The 20,361-nt window shown below is 41.2% G+C and overlaps 1 protein-coding gene across 1 annotated transcript in view; it reads right to left on the bottom strand.

Annotated features, from left to right (window-relative positions):
• The window catches only part of MEIS1 (Meis homeobox 1), a 176,894-nt gene that overhangs the window by 115,239 nt on the left and 41,294 nt on the right, over positions 1 to 20,361 (bottom strand). Inside the window, exon 7 of the mRNA XM_066640137.1 lies at positions 13,909 to 14,020. Within this exon, the coding sequence (XP_066496234.1) occupies positions 13,909 to 14,020 (112 nt within the window). The remainder of the gene's footprint in view (positions 1 to 13,908; positions 14,021 to 20,361) is intronic.

The raw sequence follows: 20,361 nt of genomic DNA, 5'->3' as shown, positions 1-20,361 counted from the left end.
AGCTTTGTGGCGGAGGGGGGATTTGAACCTGGATTATCCAGGTCTAAGTCCACCTCCCAAACCACTACACCACCCTGGCTCTCCAGGGTGTATTAAAGGTTAACCATGTCTAATTCATCCCCCTTCCCCCCATATACACTAACAAAGGACCAGATTTTTGCCACTGGTGCACATTTTAGAAGTTTCATAAGGCCAGGAGTCAGAGGGCATAATCTTTATATACATTCCACACTTCCAATCTAAGCATGCCTTCGTCCACCGGAGCTAATCTACCACAACATCCATTTTTACATCCCTGCATGAACACAAAGCCCTGTCTTCCCCTGCCCATTCCCAAAATATGTGGCTTGCCCTTCCTCTCTGATTACATTCACCTTCTGTCCTTTTCCAGTGAAGAAAAGGGAAGATGAAAGAAAACATACACACATTTGTACAATAGTCTATGGTTGGAAAAGGCTTTGAATATATGGTAAAAGAAATATAAAATGTACAGACAGTGATAGACAAGTCTTATAAAGCACAATTTCTGTTGTTGCAAACATTGACAATACATTAAGCCAGTGGTTCTCAAACTTTTAGCACTGAGACCCACTTTTTAGAATGACAATCTGTGTGGGACCCACTAGATGTGGTTGTGGCTGGAAGTGACATCTTCAAGCAGATTAAAATAAATAATTATAGATAATTAAAGTAAAGTAAAACAAATAATTAAACAAGGGGAAGCCAGCTTTGTACCACCAAGTGAATTTTCTCACTAGCCTGCCTTCAACAACATCCCCCCTGAAAAAAAATCAGTAAAAATTTTCAGACCTACCCAGTGCCCAGTTCAATTTAAATTCTTATATTTAAACTACTGTATATCAGGATCTACTTAGCTTAACAAGTCTAAAAAAGAAAAAAATCACTTTACCAGCTCAAGCCTGCTGCCTTCTAGAACATTTGTTGAGCTCCACTTTCATCAGATTGGGACCATTCTGGTGGCCTTGCATTCCTCTTTGCCTGAACTGACCACAAGCCAAGGCAGATTTGCATAGTGAGTAAACGTGAATGTTTAGCTTAGTTTTGCTTTCCATAGGACTCAATTCATTCATCAACCGGGAAGGAGAGTCTTCCATCTCAGGTGTTTTTGGGGGGCTAGGTTCATTGGATCAAGACCTTTCTAGTTGGTTCCTTCTCAGCCTGCCCTTTCCAATGGACAAAGACAAGTTTGCCTACTCATGAATAAACATACAATATGATTGTTTCACTTTCCATAAGGCTCCATGCATTTGTCTTCTCAGCTTATCAGCTAAAGCTTCAAAACCCACCAGCAATCAGGTTGCAACCCGCCAAGTACTTCATGACCTACAGTTTGAGAAATCCTGCATTAAGCCAGTTCTGCCCAGTGTTGCAGATACACAATAGGGATCAAATGTGTACACCTGTGGGCTGGGCAGAAATGGGTTAATGACTGGCTACTACTGCTAACAGTGAATGGCTAAAAACAGAGTGCCCTAATCTGCTGATAAGATTTTGATGAGTCAATTAGTCACTCCACTAATACTATAGGCCTTAATATTGTGGTTTAGAACTAAAAAAGTACCTAAATGTTTTGCTGCACTACAGTCTAACTCCAGGACTTTAAGCAACTTGCAACCTGTTGCTAAATTAATTTGCTTAGATTAAAATCATATCAGTTTCAATTAAACTTGCTGTTGAAAGATGTGCACTCTGCTGAATGGCTACACCTGCAAGACTAAGATGAAATATGACTAAGGTGTTTCTCAAACTGGGTTGCAACCTAATTTTTGGTGCTACTTCCAGGTTGCATCAGGCCATTACCCACATCATTGACCATGCTGCGCAGCATCACATCCCAGAATTCCTTGCAGAAGCTGTCTGCAATGCATTTTGGGGTGTGATGTGGTGTGACACGGCCAATGATATGAGCCATGGGTCGGCGCAACCTGGAAGTAGCTTCTAGTTACTTCCCATGCTGCCTTGAAGCTTGCTGGTCATAACAGGCCTGGAACATATCACAGACTCTGGAGTGGGTTGTGAAGGTAGAACATTTGAGAACCTCTGACTGAGATGACTTCAGCTGCTATCATTCTAATAAACATGACCCACCAAAATGTAAGTTCACAAAGATCTGTTTAATATGTATATAACCAAAACATATTTGTAAGTGTGCACACTTTTCTTGTTTGGAAGAAAAACGAATGCTTTGAAATCCATGGTCTGTTTCTATACTGACTGCATGCAGACTGCTAGGATTTTTATAAATCTTTTGGCAAATGATCAAAGCGTTCAAATTCGTACTTCTGGATTATATAAGGACTAATAAAACTGAAAGACTTAATTTAATATAGGACATGCTAAGCATATGTAACAACCATGAAAACTAAGTCTCTTCCTCTTCCACTTACCCAAGCTCCCCTGCCTCAAAAGCTTTTTCTTCAGTGATGGCTACACTTTAACTTAACCACAGGTAATTAATTCTTCATTGAGACTGAGACTTTCTGAGCACAGTAAAAGTGTGCAATGATTTTGGCGTCTATAGGGGCTGGCCTGAAAAACAGGTTATTAGCTACATTTAGAAATCCAGCTAAGCCATAAAAGGGTAGAGGGAGAAAGGGGAGGTTTTATAGGGAGACTAATTAGTTTATGACTATGCTGCCCACAACTGAAGAAAAAGAATAAAGTTAGCAAGTTTTTAGTGTTGCTGTATGAGTTTGGAAAGTTAGAGCCATTTTAGACTTTTAAGTCAGAATAATAATTTATAGCAAACAAGATCCAAGACTTTAATTGTTTTCAATAAAAAATTCATAATTATTTGCTGTGAAACTAAACATACAAGAACAATAAATAGCACAGTGCATTGGATATGTAATCATCTAGAGCTAAAATGATAAAGAAACAAAACTAATAAAAATAACTATTACAGTGAAGATGAATTAATATAATACGGTGAAGAATACAGAATGGAATCTATAACTTTATCAGAGCAGTGCTCTGTTATTAGAAACTTTCTCTGTGACAGAAGGAGAATTTCATTCATTCAAGGAAACCTTGCATTTATAAAGGGAGCTCCACTAAAGATCTGCATGCTGCTCATAGTTTTAATCAGCTCGAGCACTATCTAAAAACACGCTTAAAACATTGTCTTAAAAAATAATGTATTTTTCTGTAAATCAAATGTAAGGACACAGGTAAACAGGTCGCACCGATCTTTTCAAACTTCTTCCTTTAAAAAAGAAAAGCACCAAAAGGTGCCAAGAAATACACACCTCAGTTGTAAAATAGCCACTAGATATGTGGTTTTTGAGGCTGTACCTCAATTTGTTTAGAAACTAAAACGAAAATAAGGTTCTTGGATGTCGTTGAAAATGCACAATAATCAGAAAACAGAACAACCCTCTACTGACTGATGCTCTGTCTTTCTCAATTGAGGGTCACATCTAGCCAAGCCAGTCATATGATAATGGCATCAGTAAAGGTCAATCAAAGACAAGCTGAAGCTTCCACTCTTTGGCTGACCTTCGGAGCTTGTGACAAATTGCTATCAGTCAATGTCAACTAATGACAGAAGCTCTTTGGCTAATCAATTGTTCTAAAAATGATCAAGAAAACTACTCACAGGACAGCTCATTTTCACATCAATGCCTATGAAGTATGAAAAGCTCATTTTTTTGAGTTTTTAATAAGCTCATAAGTAAAGCAGTTACTTGGTAACAGGGGTCACCTTACTGAAAAGACAGTACCTTTGTCTGCCTTTTACATATCTTTTTATTACCATATTATAGTAAAAATATGCCATGCTATTATGGTGCCAGAGGGCTACATAATAAAGTAGGTAACACTTCATACATTCTGAAATAAATACTCCTATTTCTTAAGGACCTCTGTTTGGATGTAAGTAATTGCTTATTTATTTCCAAGTATTTCAATATTAAATAGGTATATGTCTGGTTATTATTCAGGTGGACTTCACTTGATGACCTCTGCAACCGAGTGATTCAAGCAGGTGGTTAAACTGTTGTAGCCTTCGCTTTTGTTATTAAGATCAATTTACTTGCATTAATTATGATCTAGATATAGTGAAATGTAATTTGAAAAAACCACAAAAGAAAACTACAGTGACACGTTTGAACTTCTGCTGTGAAAAACGTCCCTTTCCCCTTTTATGTGTGATCAGTGATATGCCTTGGAATGCAAAGATGCCTGCTGCAGGAATCTGGAATACAAATATTCCCTGACAGCAAGACCCAGTCACAGTTTAATGAAGTCCTTCCTACACTATTCCTTGAAGCTCACTGACATGCCATCGTTTTTTTTGTCATCTCTCAAGAGCCACAGTTTTAAATTTCCACTTAAACATTAAACATTGCCAAAACAACCATGATATTCAGTGTCATCTAAGAACTTGAAAGCTGTAGCCACAATTATGTTTTACTTTTCTCTAGTTTCTGAAGAGTGTTAAGTCAAAATACATTTTAGGGCACCACAGTACAAAAGTCTCTTGAGAAATAGCTTGAATGCCAACAAACACACGTCACTCCAGCTACCTGGATCTACAAACCATCTTTTTTTTTTAAAATTAGTTTTAAAGACAGAGATGACATGGCTTGAAAGCTTCTAAAATGTTTCTGTTTCTAGCTTAAAAATATATCTTTAAAAAAAAAATTTTTTTTAACAGCTAAACAAAAAGAAACCTGTTATTTTCTTTCGGAAAACTGAAAAATGACAGCAGTTTCGGATTACATCCTAAAAACCGAACTGCTACGGTAGTTTTTCAAATTAAAATATCTTCTGAGGCCTCAACCACTCTCAAGTTGTCCATAGGAAAGAAATAAAGGAGGGAGGGCAACACTTAAGCTGAGCCATAATTGGAAGTATGTGAAAAATGAAGTGTCAGTTCGGTCAATAAAGGGCAAAGGTCAAGGGGAACTGCAGCCCAAACTCTGTGCGAAATGTGCTCATTAAGACATCCAATCAGAGCACTCCTTCCCACCTATCCCATTAGTCATCAGACATCTGACTGCTTCAAATGCCTGGCTCTCTGTGCTGTTATTACTTTTCTTCTTCATGTAAAAAGGCGAGCTGGTGTATAAATCGTTGCTCAGTCATCTGGAACATAATGTGGCCCTTTTCCCCCCTTCATCCAGCTCTGCCTGCTCGCTTTGCAGGCTCACAGTAACTGCCTTGAGATTCTCTTCAATAATAAATGGAATTGCCTTTTGCCTATCGGTTGCCTGATGCTCTTATACAAAAACCAGGAAAAACAATGCAAGTATCAATACTGCTTCTGTACGATGAACACTACACTGTCCTACACTGAAAGGAAAATAATTTTGTTTAGAGTCTGAAACACAGGACTGGGGGTAGGGAGAAACTGGACATAAATAATTATAGGCTTCAGTAATTAAAAATATATTAAAAAATAAAGGTTCTTAGTGTCAGCATACAGAGCACAAACATGTTAACAAAGTCCACTGATTTCAAGGGGGCTGATTAAAACCATCACCTCCATGGAGTTGGTCTGGAGTTGAACAGACCCTCTGTTCAATCCAGAAAGCACCCAATTCAGAGTGACTGCTGAAAGCTCCCAGGACACTGCTCTGTTAAGAATGGTTGTAGCTGACCAACGCTTAAACAAAAAAGCACTTGGCTCATGCTGAGGGGCTTCCGTGGCTAGGCTCCATGAATGAGGGCCACGTTATCTGCCCTTGCGCTTCAGCTGGAAAGTGGGGCTGTCTTGAGTCAATCCTATGCATGTCAACTCAGAAGTAAGTCCCATTAGAGTTAATGGGGCTTACTCCCAGGAAAGTGTGGATAGGATTTGGCTGTGAAATGGCGACAGGAGCACCTGTACCATCTATGCATTGCTTCCAAAAGGGGGAGGAGGATGACTTTGAGTTTGTTCATTTCCCTCATTGGTCCTGAAGCTACTGGGGAAGCTTATCTTGGACTCAAGGCTTGATATCATGACAGGGAGCTGAACACCTTAAGTTCAAAGATGAACACAGCTTGGCATGTTCATTCTGCAAGCCCCTCTAAGGATCAACTGTTACCCTGCATGTGCTCAATCTCGTCTGATCTTGGAAGCTAAGCAGGGTCAGGCCTGGTTAGTACTTGGATAAGAGACTGCCTGGAAATACTGGGTGCTGTAGGCTTATACCATAGTCTTTCGAGACTGAAGGTTGCCAACCATTTCTAAGGATCAAACTAGATATGCTCTCTCTTGCTCCCACAAATACACACACACCCAAGAGTGTCCCCCCATATCCATGGGTGGGATACGTTCCTGCTGCTACTCTGGATACCTGAAACTGCAGATAGTAGCAAACTCTACTCAAATTCCCCCATCTCACTCACAACTCAACTCTCTTTGAAAATGCTTTGCAAAAGGAAGCCTTTTCTTCCTTTCAATTTGGAAAAGGAAGGCAGTGAGAACCTAGACTTGTAGCTGCTAGAGGAACACTAGAGAAGGCAACCATGAAAATGCTAACAGGAAGTGTCAAAAATACTGTAACTGAGGCACTTTATCTCACAGACATGCAGCACAATCCTATACATCAGTGGTTCTCAAACTGGTGGGTTGCGACCCACCAGTTCATGTAACACTTCTCCTGTCCCTTTAAGGGATGGGGGAAGGGGAGGGAGGCAGCGAGGCGATCCTCATACAGGCACGCTAGCTGCCTTTCTTCCCATCCATGGCTGCACATCCTCAACTGGTTGCCCAGTGCTGCTCCCTCTCTTCTCACTCTTGATAGAGGAGACCGTGCATAGTTCACACTTAACCTGTAGAGAGAGCAAAATGCTGGATGGATAATTATTCTATGCCAAATACGGACTAATTTCTGAATAGCTTTCCATCATCTACTTTCCACACACACAAAAAAAAGATGAAGAAAGTTGCCTGGGAAGGAGGAGTTTAGACAGAATAATCATCCTCAGCACTGCTTCCTCTCAAATTGAAAGTTCATTCGAGTGCAAAGCCATGAACTGCCCTCTGGGTACCACAACATTATGATGGTGTTGCAGGCACATTCTCTATGCAAAAGTTTAAGGTCAGGTTTCCCATCATAATGCTTCTCTAGGACAACCATGCAGAAAGTTTTTGCTTAAGGAACATATAAGCTCCACTGATCGAGGGCTGTTAAATCTGAATATATCCACAGCAACACAAATGTTCTCCATTGTAAACACATGCCAAACAATGCAAATGTATACACAAATTATCTTTCTGAAAAGATAGTGTGGCCCAGATCCAGGCCCAGTGATTCACGACAACTCATGGCCCTAGACGGGAATGTACACCCCTATCAGCATCAAGAAGGTGCACTGAGTGAGTATAGTGGGGTCTGAATATACTTGTAGACACACAGCTGCAACAGCTGTGGATGAGAAGAAGTGCTTCTACACACTGACCAAAGGGTCTACATTTAGCTGCTTTCCCTTAAAAATTAAGGTATAGGATGCATAGACATTTAAAGCACTTTACTGTGATTACACTTTAACTTCCTCTTTCCAAAAGGAAGGAGTACAAAAAAGATAAGAGCGCCCCCCCAAAAAAATTATAGCCAACAGAAAATTCACTTGGATATCATAGTCAATATTTTGTATACAGCCAAAGTAAAAAAAAAAAAAAAAAAGTACAGCTTAAAAGTAGTATAGTTCTGAAGCAAGACAGATTTAGAAACACTTTTAAAATACTTTTTTTCCCCTAAATAAAGCAATCCCAATTTTTTGACTACTGGGGTTTCCAAAATATCACACATCATGCATAAAACAGGCACCCTAATCCAGCACAAACTGCCCTGCACTGATGCAGCTGTGCCAGCGCTGCGTTCTGCAGAGGTATTTTGCATGCTGGAGGTCTCCTTGAGGAGATTTGTATCCTTGCCTCAGAGAAAGCCCCAGCCCACACAACGAGAATCTGCTTAGAACTGAATGAGCCATATAGCCGGTGCAGTCCACGTGCACCCATGCTGTCATATTAGGGGGACAGGATATGGTGTGTGCAGGTGCCCCTGATCTCGTCCCCCTTTTGGGTCCAATCTGCCCACCCCCATCATTGGCCTCTCTTCACTCATGCACTGATCAGCGGGGGACTAACCTCATCTGGCATGATGGAACAGCACAGGTCTTCCAGCTGAAACTCCTAACTGGCATGCTGTTGCAACATAATTTACAGCACATCTGTGACAGCCTGCATCGGCAGAGCACAAGCTCCATAGACACAGAAGGGGGATAGGATTGAGCCATGTAATGGAAATGTGCAAGATCCCTCGAGGAGATAGGGTAACAGTGGCCCCTTGCTCTGGCAGGCAAGCATGGGGTTAACACCAAGGCCTTAGATTGCAGCAAGTGTGAGCACAGCTACAGCCACTTGGAGGCAAAAAGACCCATGGGGTTAAAAGAAGCACCTGCAGGAAGGAGAAGTGTGTGGGTAGCAGAAGGAGGAAAGCTTGGCGGAAGGAAGGAGAGAGAATTAAATTGGTGGAATAATGGACTGGCTGATGGACTACTGGCCCTGCTGATTGACCAATGGACTAACTGACTAATGGACAGTTGGGCAAATTGACTTCTGAGTATTGCTGGAATGGAGACTGCTGGAATAGAGGGTGTTGGAGACACTGGAGACTGGTGTGTGGCTGCCACACCCAAGACCTGCTGAGGACCAAGGTGTTGCTGAGGTGGCCAGATACGCTGCTGGAAGGAGAATGGAGGACCTCTGTAGGTTGAACAGGTGAGCTACCCTGGTGGTGGAGTCCAGCAGTGCAGAACTACAGCCATTGAAGGGGGGCTAATTAGCTGAAAGTGGGCATAGGTTCTCTAGGTGAAGGTTGGACCAGGAATTTGGCAAAACAAGCCAAAAGAAGTGTAACACAAACATGAAAGAAAAGCATTATTTCTCCACAGGGACTGGGCAAGCAATGAAACTCTTGTCCCGCTATACGAGACGACAAAAAAGAATACCATGGCTTTACTGCAGCCACATCCAAGCTCACTTTCCTATAAATACCCATGCAACCTTCATGAACATACAACTAGCCTACCCTATCTTTTGTTTTTCATAACACCCTCCACCACATGCACTTGTGCACACACACAGAAGGAGGTATCGCACAGTGCAAAGCTATGGTATGTCGCATTCTCGTATGCATTCGCTGACTCACGTTTACTAAATTCATGTTTACTAGAAATATATTCTAAAGAGAGTTGCTTAAGCAGATCGGTTCATTAAATATATTACGGTATCCATCTTGAAACGTTTAATGATAGAATACATCTTCATCAGCCTTCTGCAAAAATATTCTGAACCTTGATTCTGAAACGTTGCTTTACATTGTGCTACCAAAGGCATTATGGGGTATGAGGAATACTCAAGGTATGGAAGAAGCAAGCATGCAAAAAACTAATCAAAATCTTTCTAAACAAAGATGTTACCATGCTTGAGTTGAACAAATGACCTTCGCAAATGGTATCATAGAAAGTTATAGTTGGAAGCAACCTTGAAAGACATCTTGAATGACCCAACTCTTGCACAGTGCAGGCAGCTACAGGATCCCTGACAGGTGGCCATCCAGTCTCTGCTTGGAAACCTGCAACGAGGAGGGCTCACAACCATAAGGCAGACTATTCCTCAGTAAGTCAACTCGTACAATTAGGACATTTTTCGTCTTGTCCAGCCAACCAATCTGTGCCCATGGGTGCACACTCACAACATATAGGGGCTGCCTATAGGACGTGTGGGCAGATATGGGTTATTAGCCTATTTCCCTGCTATTTCAACCCATTGGTTCTAGTTCTGCCCTCAGGAATCACATAAAGTAAGCCCTTTCCATCTTCTGGATGACAGCTCTTCAGATTCTGGAAGACAGCTATATTTCCTCTTCACATTCTCTTTTTCATGTGAAACATATCACGCTCTTTTAACTGTTCCTCTCAGGACTTGGTTTTAACTGTTCCTCTCAGGACTTGGTTGCGAAATCTCTAATCATCCTAGCTGCCAGCCTCTGAACCCGATTCAGCTTATCAGTGCCCTATATATGATGCCCAAAACTGGACACGGTACTGGACACTCCAAGTGAGGTCTGACCACTGCAGTAGAGTGGAAGGATTACTTCTCATGATCTGGACTCTATGTTTCCAACTAATTCAGCTCAGCAACGCATAGGTCTTTTCTGCAGCTGCATCACAAGGCTGGCTCATATTCAGGTTGTGGCCCATAAGTCTGGCACATGTTGCTATCAGGTCAGGTTTCCCCCCTCCTGTAACTGTGCCTCTGTGATTTTTTGTTCCTATGTGCAGGAACATACAGTCTCTGTTTACATTTGTCTATGTTGAACTTTATCTTGTTGGTATGGGCCCAATGATTAAGTCTGTCAACACCCTGTTGAATCCTGACTTGGTCTTCCAAGGTGACAGCTGTCGTCATCCCCAGCCTTATGTCATCTGCAAATTTGATAAGCATTACTTCTACTCCCTCATCCAGGTCATTTATAAAAATGTTGAACAACAAATGGCCCAACACAAAGCCGTGTGCCAATCCACTTGGTATCTCCACCAGTATTTGTTGGAACTACTATTTCTAGACCACATATTACCATTTTATCCACAAAGATCTCATGGAATACTCTGAAATTCTTTGCTGAAATCTAAATATACAGTATGTCCATAGTGTTCCCACAGCTTACCAGACTGGTCACTCAATCAGATAGGCAGGTGAGGTTAGTCCAACATGACGTGTTCTTGACAAACCCATGCTGGCTTCCAAAAACTATTCCATCATTTTCTAAGTACTCACAGACATTCCACTTAATAACACAGGCCTACAAAACTGAGGGTCAGAAAAGTTTTTCCCAAACTTTATGGTGGTTTAATATGAATTTGGGGTGCCGATTCCAAAAATGGCATCCGTTTTGCCCTATCACATCTAGTTTTGGAGATCTAGTATAGCCTCTTTAGTGAATGGTTCAAGCAGCTTCCTCATGAGGAAACCATGGTGTAGGCTTCCTCATGAGAAAGCTGCTTGAACCATTCACTAAAGAGGCTATGCCATGTCTCCAAAACTAGACGTGATAGGGCAAAACTCATGCCATTTTTGGAATCAGCACCCCAAATATACCCAGGAACTGGTGTAACGTTTAAGGAAGCAAAATGTGTGTTGGCCTGTGCAATCTGTTCCAGGCTCTTTCCAAGTACTAGGCTGATAGGTCTAGAGTTTCCCGGACCGTCCTTTCCCCCCTTTTTAGGGGAGGAAATAGGGAGGAAAGTTTTGCAGATTCCAGCAAAGCTTTTGTCTATTTTGTTCCATAAAAATGGATGGCGTCTATTTACGCTGACTTGTATTGAAGAAAATAAGGGAGAAAGAAGCCACACCTTACCACAACCTGAGGACAGAGTCAGGATCCTTTTCTACAGCACACCAGAGTTTGCACTGACTTGAACTGAGACATGGAAAGGAGCTAAAATCATTAAAATTATTGATAGGAGGAAACACACTTGAAGACTGAACTAGACTCAGAGAGGACAGAGCTTGCAGCGGAGAGCCAGTTTTCTGGACTGCCACTTGGCTCTCTGTACCGGTTCAAAGTCAAATTCTGCACTTGTTCAAAATTTCTGCAGAAAATCCATCTCCTGGTATTGAATACGGAAAGTCAGAAGTGGATTTTGTCTATGAGAATTTGAGTAATCCTTACTTATTATCCTGGTCAAGGGCCAAAACATCAAGTATGAATGGCATGCATATTTCAGTTGAATACGATTGTATGTGCTGAAACATTAATCTAACATTTTCAAAAGTACCAAAAGGATTTAGGGTCACAAGAGTCTCATGGAAAGTGAACTGGAACAACTTGCATAACGCACTGAGACCTTCTCCTGCACAAATCCCATGAAAAAGAATAGGGCTACGCAAGCCACAAGTGTGCAGGAACTTCACACAAGCTTGTGTACCTTTTGAAAGTTTCTGTATAAGAATTTTCTAAAAAACACCATTCCCAAAACAAACTCTTGCCTTCAACAGCAATATTTGGTCTTTTTATTGTTTAGATAGGTAGGGAAATTTTGCATTTTGCAGTTTTGTGGTCATTTACTTTTTTAAAAAAAATTAAAATGTATTGTTAAAATTAGGGAGCATACTGCAAAGGTGTCGACACAACCTTAACAACTGTGAACCGCAACACATATATGAAGAAACACTTGAAAGAAAAAAGGCCCCTTAAATTTATGTTGCATATCATTTTCCAGTAAAAGTCAGAGGTCAGAAGGTTACCAGTTTCTGCTTCAGCTCTTCAACAGTTTGCCATTCCAGGCCTCATTTTTACTAGGCTTTACTTGTGATGAAGTCAGCAACTTTTCTTTAAACAATACAGGGATTCAAATACTTAAGATTCCATATGAAGATGTTAGTCACTATTTAAATTTGATTCCTTTTTGTATGTGGAAAAACACAACATATACCATTTTTAGTTGGGGGGACAACGACCCCTATCTAGTTAAATGTTGGACTTTGCAATTCTAATGAGCCTGTTCAATCTTTTTTTCAAAAAAAGAAAAAGGAAAATTCCTTTGTTGTCAAATGGCACTTGAATGAAACAAGATCATAAAACTACATTTAAAAGTTTATACCTATTGTAGATTCAGTCTACTTCAAAAAAAGAACTCTCTTTATATTCAGATGAAGGGTCCTTTTAAAATGTTAATTGCATTTAATTAACATGAAAACTATTCCAGTTGGTCTTTTCAGAGCTAAAACAAAAAATTATAATTTTTTGGTTCTTCCAAACATGGGTTTTTTAATACAGTACAAAATTAATTGTGTATCGTTTGTGAGACATCAAACATACAGAACAAGCAAACTAAGTCCAGGCTTTTCCTCCAATAGTGAATTGCTGCATTTGATTTGGCTCTCAAACAAAGCACTTTGGCATTCTGGTAAACTGGCAGAAAAGAGAAGGAGTTGTACAAATATAACAGAAATATGCAGACTAATTTTAATTATTTTCTGTGCCCGATACCTCTGTAGATCCCTTAAAATAATCACATTGACATTATCAAACTATTTCTCCCCCTACTGGAACCTCACTATCAACTGCTCTTGTAGCAAACAAATGTGTTCTCTGAGAGGTCACCGGCCTTCATTTGGTGTGTTAGGTCTCACAACTAGGTCACCCGTCAGTCTAAATAGGGTCACCTAGGGCACCCTGGAGGGGTTGTGAAGGGTTTTGATTTTTAAAAGAGGGGAAATGGGTGGAGTGGAAGAAGGGAGTAAAAATGCATTCCATGTTGCAAGGTTGGAGTATATAATACGGGTCCTGGATCTCAAAAGATTGAAGACTACTTTGCTTTTTAAGAGAAACCAACAGCAAGAACTGATACAATTTCACGTGCACTAACAGCTAAACAGATTAACAGCATACTCATATGCATGTCTGCTCCAAAGTAAGACCCACTGTGTTCAGTGAAGGGAGTAATTAACCTTACTCCCAGGAAAATGTGTTCAGGATTGCAACCTAACTTACATGACAGAAAAATAGTTGCAGAATATATCAATAAGGCAACCAAAAGGCATACAATGCTAAAGTATCAGGCAGGAGGTCTGGTCTAGAGGGTTGATCACCTACGAACTTACTGTCAGTAGGTCTGGATAAAACTACAGTCCAGAGTCCCCAGTAGATGTACATCTGTTGACCAATGGCAACTTGAATAGAAAATTAAGGGCTATCACCCAGCCTTATGTATTGAAGCACAGCTTTCTGTATTGTCAGAGTAGGATCCAACCCCAATGTTATTTGGGGTTGGATCCTACTCTGACAATACAGAAAGCTGTGCTTCAATACACAGCTTTCTGTGTATTCTGTAGAACATTGGACATCGGTAAGCTAGACCCAAATTAATTCAAAATAATATTCCTACCTTGTTCACTACTGTTGTCCCCACTATGTGATGTGTGCCCCCCACTGGAAGGCCCCGGTGTTCCTCCCGAACGCGTTGATGCTGTGTCGTCATGATCTCTGTTCCAGGAAGGCTGTCCAGTAAAAATGAAGCAAACAGTAAGAACATATTTATTCTGTATATTGTGCAGAAAATGAATGTACATACTACAAATTACTACAGAATGACAAAAAAAATAATTTTATAAAGGAAAAACATGTGCAGTCTTGTTAAATATATGTAGGCCCAAACAAAAACACTGTACTACAGATCACAAACTGATACCCACTTTAAGTGTGCTTTGTCACCTTAGACCAGAGGTGCCCAAATCCCGGCCCTGGGGCCACTTGCGGCCCTCGAGGTCTCTCAGTGCAGCCCTCAGGGAGCCCCCAGTCTCCAATGAGCCTCTGGCCCTCCAGAGATTTGTTGAAGCCCGCATTGGCCCAATGCAACTTCTCTCAGCGTGAGGGCGACTGTTTGACCTCTTGTGTGAGCTGTGGGATGAGAGCTCCCTCCACTGCTCACTCTTTCATGTGTGTGATGCAGCAGCGGCAGCAAAGGAAAGGCCAGCCTTGTTTTGTGCAAGGCCTTTTATAGGCATCGAGCTATTGTAAGACCTTCCTTCGTTCATATAAGTTAATCTTTAATATATTTACTTATGTAAACTTATGTAAATCTATTCAAATTTAAAATGTAAATTAATTCATTTTTCCCCTGGCTCCCGACACAGTGTCAGAGAGCTGATGTGGCCCTCCTGCCAAAAACTTTGGACACCCCTGCCTTAGACAGTAAACATTTCAACAGGAGGTGAGCCAATACCGCTATACCACCCCTTGATTCAGTATCCACAGGCCCCCATACCCAACAATCTACTACTTTTAACAAATCCAAAGCAGGCAGAAGTCTAAAACACTTTAGTTTACGTAGGTCTCCAACTGCATAGGGAAGACAAATATGGGAAAGTTTAAAGACATCATTCACAATTAGGCCTGGGTTCCCTAATAGCCGAAATGTGTCAGCTGTTTGCTGGATGGTAAATGGGCAAATGGACCAAGCATTAGGATAAAAAAAAGAAATTAGAGCAACAATGGCTTCACGCAGACTGTGTACACTCAGTCCCATGCAGAGCACTCTTGTACTATTGAACAGAAAGCAGATGTTGCTTCTTATCACTGGGTTCATTTGAAAGTAACATTCAGATACGAAAAATTGGCTGTAAATTAAATTCTTAGGGAAAACAATCATGGCAACAATCCTCCCATGTCTCCCATTATCACCAGAAACGATTTTAATTAGCTTTTAGTACTAAGCTTTTAAAAACATCCTAGTGACTCACTGGTCATCCTACACAGCCTTGTATGTGTAACAGAATTGTATGTTCTTATACTGTGTTGCAATATTGCCCACTGAGAATTACTGGGCGGAAATAAGACAACATCGTCAACAATCATCACGTGTCTGTAAAAGACAAACCAAAACAGATGATTGAAATGTTCTATGGCACAAAATATGACGCTATTAAATTAAGGTACTGCATTTTAGAATCAGCTATGGCTGACTGGGTCTGGCAAAACACAAAGCGCCAAACTATACATGACAAGGACAGGCACACATGTCTGTCCTATTCACATATGTTGTGGGTGGGGTATGCTTTTTATATCAAAAGGCACACCCAGGTTGGGAGGGGGACTGAAGTCTTCCCCTCTCTTGCATTACCTCCCTGCGCAACATGACTTCAAGTGCTTTTCTCTCAGCCCAGCCCAGATACCACAAGTGAGTCAAGCTGTAGAGAAAGTGCCTAGCAGGAAGAAGCAAAGCAGGGGTAGGGTCAGCCCCCTCTTCACCTATACATCCTTTCTGATGTACAAATAAGGCATCCCTCAATTGATGCATGAATAGAGCCGACACATGAACTATCAACTGTCCTGTCACTTTCAAGTGCGCATCACCAAGCCACCCCAAGCTTGGTTCTTTGGATCTTTATGATGACAACCATGTGCTTGGTTGGCAACCTTCAGTCTCAAAAGACTATGGTAGAAGCCTACAGCACCCAGTATTGCCACGTGGTCTCCCATCAAAGTACTAACCAGGCCTGACCCTGCTTAGCTTCCAAGATCAGGCATCTGCAGGGTAACAGTTGCTGCATGTGCTTACTCATACTTTAAAAGGGTTTGAGAAAATGCAGTATATAGATAACAGTTAGATGTAAAGATCAAAATTAAACAGAAGCACTATAAAAGGTCTTTCCAGCCCACTGTAAAATACTTTTCCTATGCTACAAACTAAACTAAACTTCTGTAGGCAATACCAATACTCATTCACAATTAAAGAAAGCCAAGAAGATATTGCACATGGAAACCATAATATTTTAATGCAATTATTGCACATACCCTGGAAATCATACATGCTATCTGACCAGGCAATCCTGCAACTGAAAGATTGATATGCAAGCTGTAAAAAGAAATGGTCTTTCACAAGTACGCATTTTTGCAGCCAATCAGAATGACACTAAGGGGTAATCTGGAACACATGCTCAGAATGCAAACAGTTAATGCATAAATTTTCAGTTTGTACAACTGCAGCTTTAAAAGGGGGACTTGTTTATTCAGAGCTCTGCAGAAAGAATGGTACAGCACCCAGGGGACAGACAATGCCAGGCACAAAGGCCTGGTGCCTAAACATGTAAAAGGATGTTTTTCTATGTGCTATAAATCCCACCTGAAAATATAATTAGAAAGAGAAAATGGCAAACTATTGCATTAGCTGTAATTGAAGAAAAGACTAGCAGGGCATGTGGGAAGCTGTAGTAGCCCATGGGAGTTCCAAGACGCATCAGATCCTCAGAGTTACATCTCCAGGGTGCACTCATGCTATTTATGTTGCTCCTGACTACTATTGTTGACTACTGATCTGACTTGTAATTAATAGAAAAGCCACCGATAACAAGGTAAAATATTGAACCACCATTCTAACCTCGGCAAAAATGTTCATTAATCTGATTAGAAGTATGACTCTGTTTAAAGGAAAGGGTGACTGAGAGCTCAAGAATGATACGTCATGCTGTATGTAGTGGGCAGACTGTCCTCCTTTATGTGACAACAGATCTGAAATATTCTCTATCTTTTAATGAGCTCCACTGATTTATTCAGCTCCATTCGGTTTACTCCCCCACTTTCTACTGTGCGGGATGCAGATTAATTCAATGCTTAATTGTTTAGTAAATTCAATTTTCCACATTCTATTCTGCATAGATTTAGCTGAGGTTCTTAAATCTTCAACAGTGAGCCCTGAGCCCAGTTGTTTCTGATCTGTGCCTACCTTTTTTCAATCACCATTTTTCTTCCTCCACCACTTAATTCACCATGAAAAGATTTTCCTTGCTGGAAATTCTGATTCCGCTATGATCTGTGAGGCATTCCGATTCATTGCATTTCCATTGTGTTGGGTCTTAGATGCTGGGCTCTTCTTTTCTCACAGCTATCCCCACATTATACAGTCACTCATGCAAGAAATGTTGGATTCCACCTCAGTTTATCAAAATTTTGTGCATCCCTTGTGTTTACATTTCTGTACTCTGAGGCAATCGTTAATATTCATGCCTATCTGCAGTCTTATTGACCTATTATTTTTAGGACCTGTTGAAAAGGAATAGAATTCTAACGTTTGTAACTTTTAGAACTGCTGCTGCTGCTTTAAAGAGTACCTACTCAAATACTGTTTCTCAAAACATCACTAAAGGAGGAATTCTCTCTTAATCAACTCAATTAGGAAAGTTGTTCATTCTTAAAATACGCAGATTGAGAGAGAAATGCATCAACTTGCAACACACAAACTTTGTAACTCCTCCACAGGATTGCGCTGGGCCACTGTGAGATACAGGAAGGTGAATGGGTTTATGATGGCTATAGGAAGATGGGCTTATGACCTGATCCAGTGGGACTGTTATGTTCTTTTACTGCTTCTGGGGACAGGGTGTTTTTTTTAAAACTTACCTCCAGCCAGCGCTGGAGTCCTAGGAGATCTAGGGAGTCTGGGGAGACCTCCATAAGGATACCTAAGCTTCTGTAATAGTAAAAAAAAAAGAAGAAGAAGAAAGGTCAGGCACTTCTGATTTTTGTTACAAAACCAGAAGTGCTTTCCCCCCCTTTTTTTCCACAATTACAGAAGCTTGGGGCTCCTCTGGACCTCCCAGGAATCCAGTACTGGCTGGAGGTAAATTTAAAAAACTCTCCTGTCCCTGGTAGCAATGTAATCCAGGGGATCGATTTGCTGCTTTCCCTCCACCCCCACCCCTTAAAGGGGCAAGGATAAAAACTCTCCTGGCTGGTGGGTTGCAACCCACAGGTTTGGGAACCACTGCTCTATGCTATTTAGCCAATACAGGTCTGAGTTGCCCGAGCTGGGGCTTATCCTAAGGCTAGGGGATGAATATCCCCTAATGTTGGAGACCTCCAGCACTGCAGCTTCTCCATAGGATGCAGGGTGGCCTGTGCTGGCACCACTGCATCAGCATGGCGAAGATTGGATAGGACTGGGCTGCCCACAACATATGAAGCATTTCAATTCATTAGCTCAGTGGTTCTCAAACTTTGAGGGAGTTTTACCCCCTCAGTAAGTCTTTGAGGGGGAGGGACAAGGGCAGGGTAGCGATCCCCAGGATCATGTTGATAAGGGCGGGCGAGGAGGATGCTTTCACTTACTTGGACTTAGTAAAGGCTGCTAGAGGTGCGGGGAGCCCAGCGCAGTCCTCCACAGGACTACCTGAGGCTTGAAATCTTGAAACGGAGCAATTGCAAAGCACTTCCTGTTTGGAGGAGGTGCATTGCAATCATTCTGTTTCAAGATTCCAAGCCGCGGGGAGCCCTGCGCTGGGCTCCCAGCACCCCCTGAGGCCCTCATTGAGCCCAAGTAAGTGAAAGAACCCCCCTTTGCCCCCTTCAGGACGCAATCCTGGGGATCACTTCCCTGCCTCTCTTCTTCCACCACCCTTTAAATGGATGGGGGAAGCGTTACACAAACTGGTGGGTCGCGACCCACCAGTTTGAGAGCCACTGCATTAGTTAATGGTTTTATGAATATACCTTTATCTTTTCGTATAATGTGCCATAAATATTTTCCAAAATATGCTCATTAAAATATCACGAGTCATCAAGGGGACAACACTTTTCCATCATTTTAAAAGTTATGTAATTTCCCTAACAATGGTAACTTTGAAAATTCATTTTACAGATTTCATCTTAGGTTCTGGTACTCAAACTGGAACAAAGGAAGAAAAAGACTATCATCAGGTTCTCCCTCACCCAGTCCTGTCAACCACATTTGTCACAAATTAGACCATATAAGTTTTTTGTCTCTTCATTTCAAAGCAAGAACTATATTTTTTTTCCCACTGGTTTGTGGACACTGATAACCTGAACATGAATCTTTTCAGAGCTGCAAACCTGGGCTAATGTAGATACGGAGACATCCTGTGCTCAGAAAACAGACAAGTCCTTCTTGTTATGCTGTGTGTCAGTTGCAATTCTATTAGAAAAGTTATCGCACATATACAGGTATAACCTAATTATCCATGGACTTTCACCTGCGGTTTTATCTCAACCGCAGATATTTATCTCAATATTGAGAAGGGCCCTTTAAATTAAAGGAAGGGCCTTTAAATTAAAGGAAAAGAAGTCATTTAACCTAAATGACAAGTCATTTAGCCTTGTTAATGCGAGAGAGGGCAGCCAGCTGACAATCCATCAATCATTCTCCAGGCACTTTGAACAGCTTCACTCCAAGGCAAGTGACCCCTCCCTTCCCTCTGAGCATGTGAAAGAAAGACAACCACTTTGTTCTGGGCGAAGGGAGGAGTCAATGGCTCAAAGTGATGCCTTTCTAAGCACCTGGAGAGAAACAGATTGATGGATTGTCTGCCTAATGACTCTGACTTATATCACAAAGGTCACAAGGCTGTTTTTAAATTGCCTAGCAAAGGGACATTGTTTTTTAAATGGACTCATCCACATGAGTTCTGGGAACCCCAGAATTAGTAAGGGTATTATAACATACACATAGTGATGGCACTATGTAACTGTAGCATAGTGCCAACACTACTGCACTCCTCATGGCTATCAAGTAAAATGTTAAACTTTGAGCTAAACTTCTTATTTTAGTACTAACCGATTTGCTGAATACCTTGAAGGAAAAGGAAAAGATGAGATAATGCTTAATAAGAGAGCTGCTATTTAATTAAAGGAATCATAGTTAATTGGGCAAGTTTTAGTTGAATACAAATACATTCAATTTGTATTTTAGAAAAACAGTCACATTGAAGCGGAAAGCATCCTTTGTTTTTAGAAGATTCACATGTGTCACAGGGCACCGCTTTAGAAAAAGCATCTCCTCCTGTGTATGTGAGAAGGTAGAGAGCAGTTTAAGATGGAGCTTCAGTTT

The sequence above is a fragment of the Tiliqua scincoides genome, chromosome 1 (assembly GCF_035046505.1).
Source record: "Tiliqua scincoides isolate rTilSci1 chromosome 1, rTilSci1.hap2, whole genome shotgun sequence".
Taxonomy (NCBI): domain Eukaryota; kingdom Metazoa; phylum Chordata; class Lepidosauria; order Squamata; family Scincidae; genus Tiliqua; species Tiliqua scincoides.
This window is presented reverse-complemented; position numbering and strand designations above follow the sequence as displayed.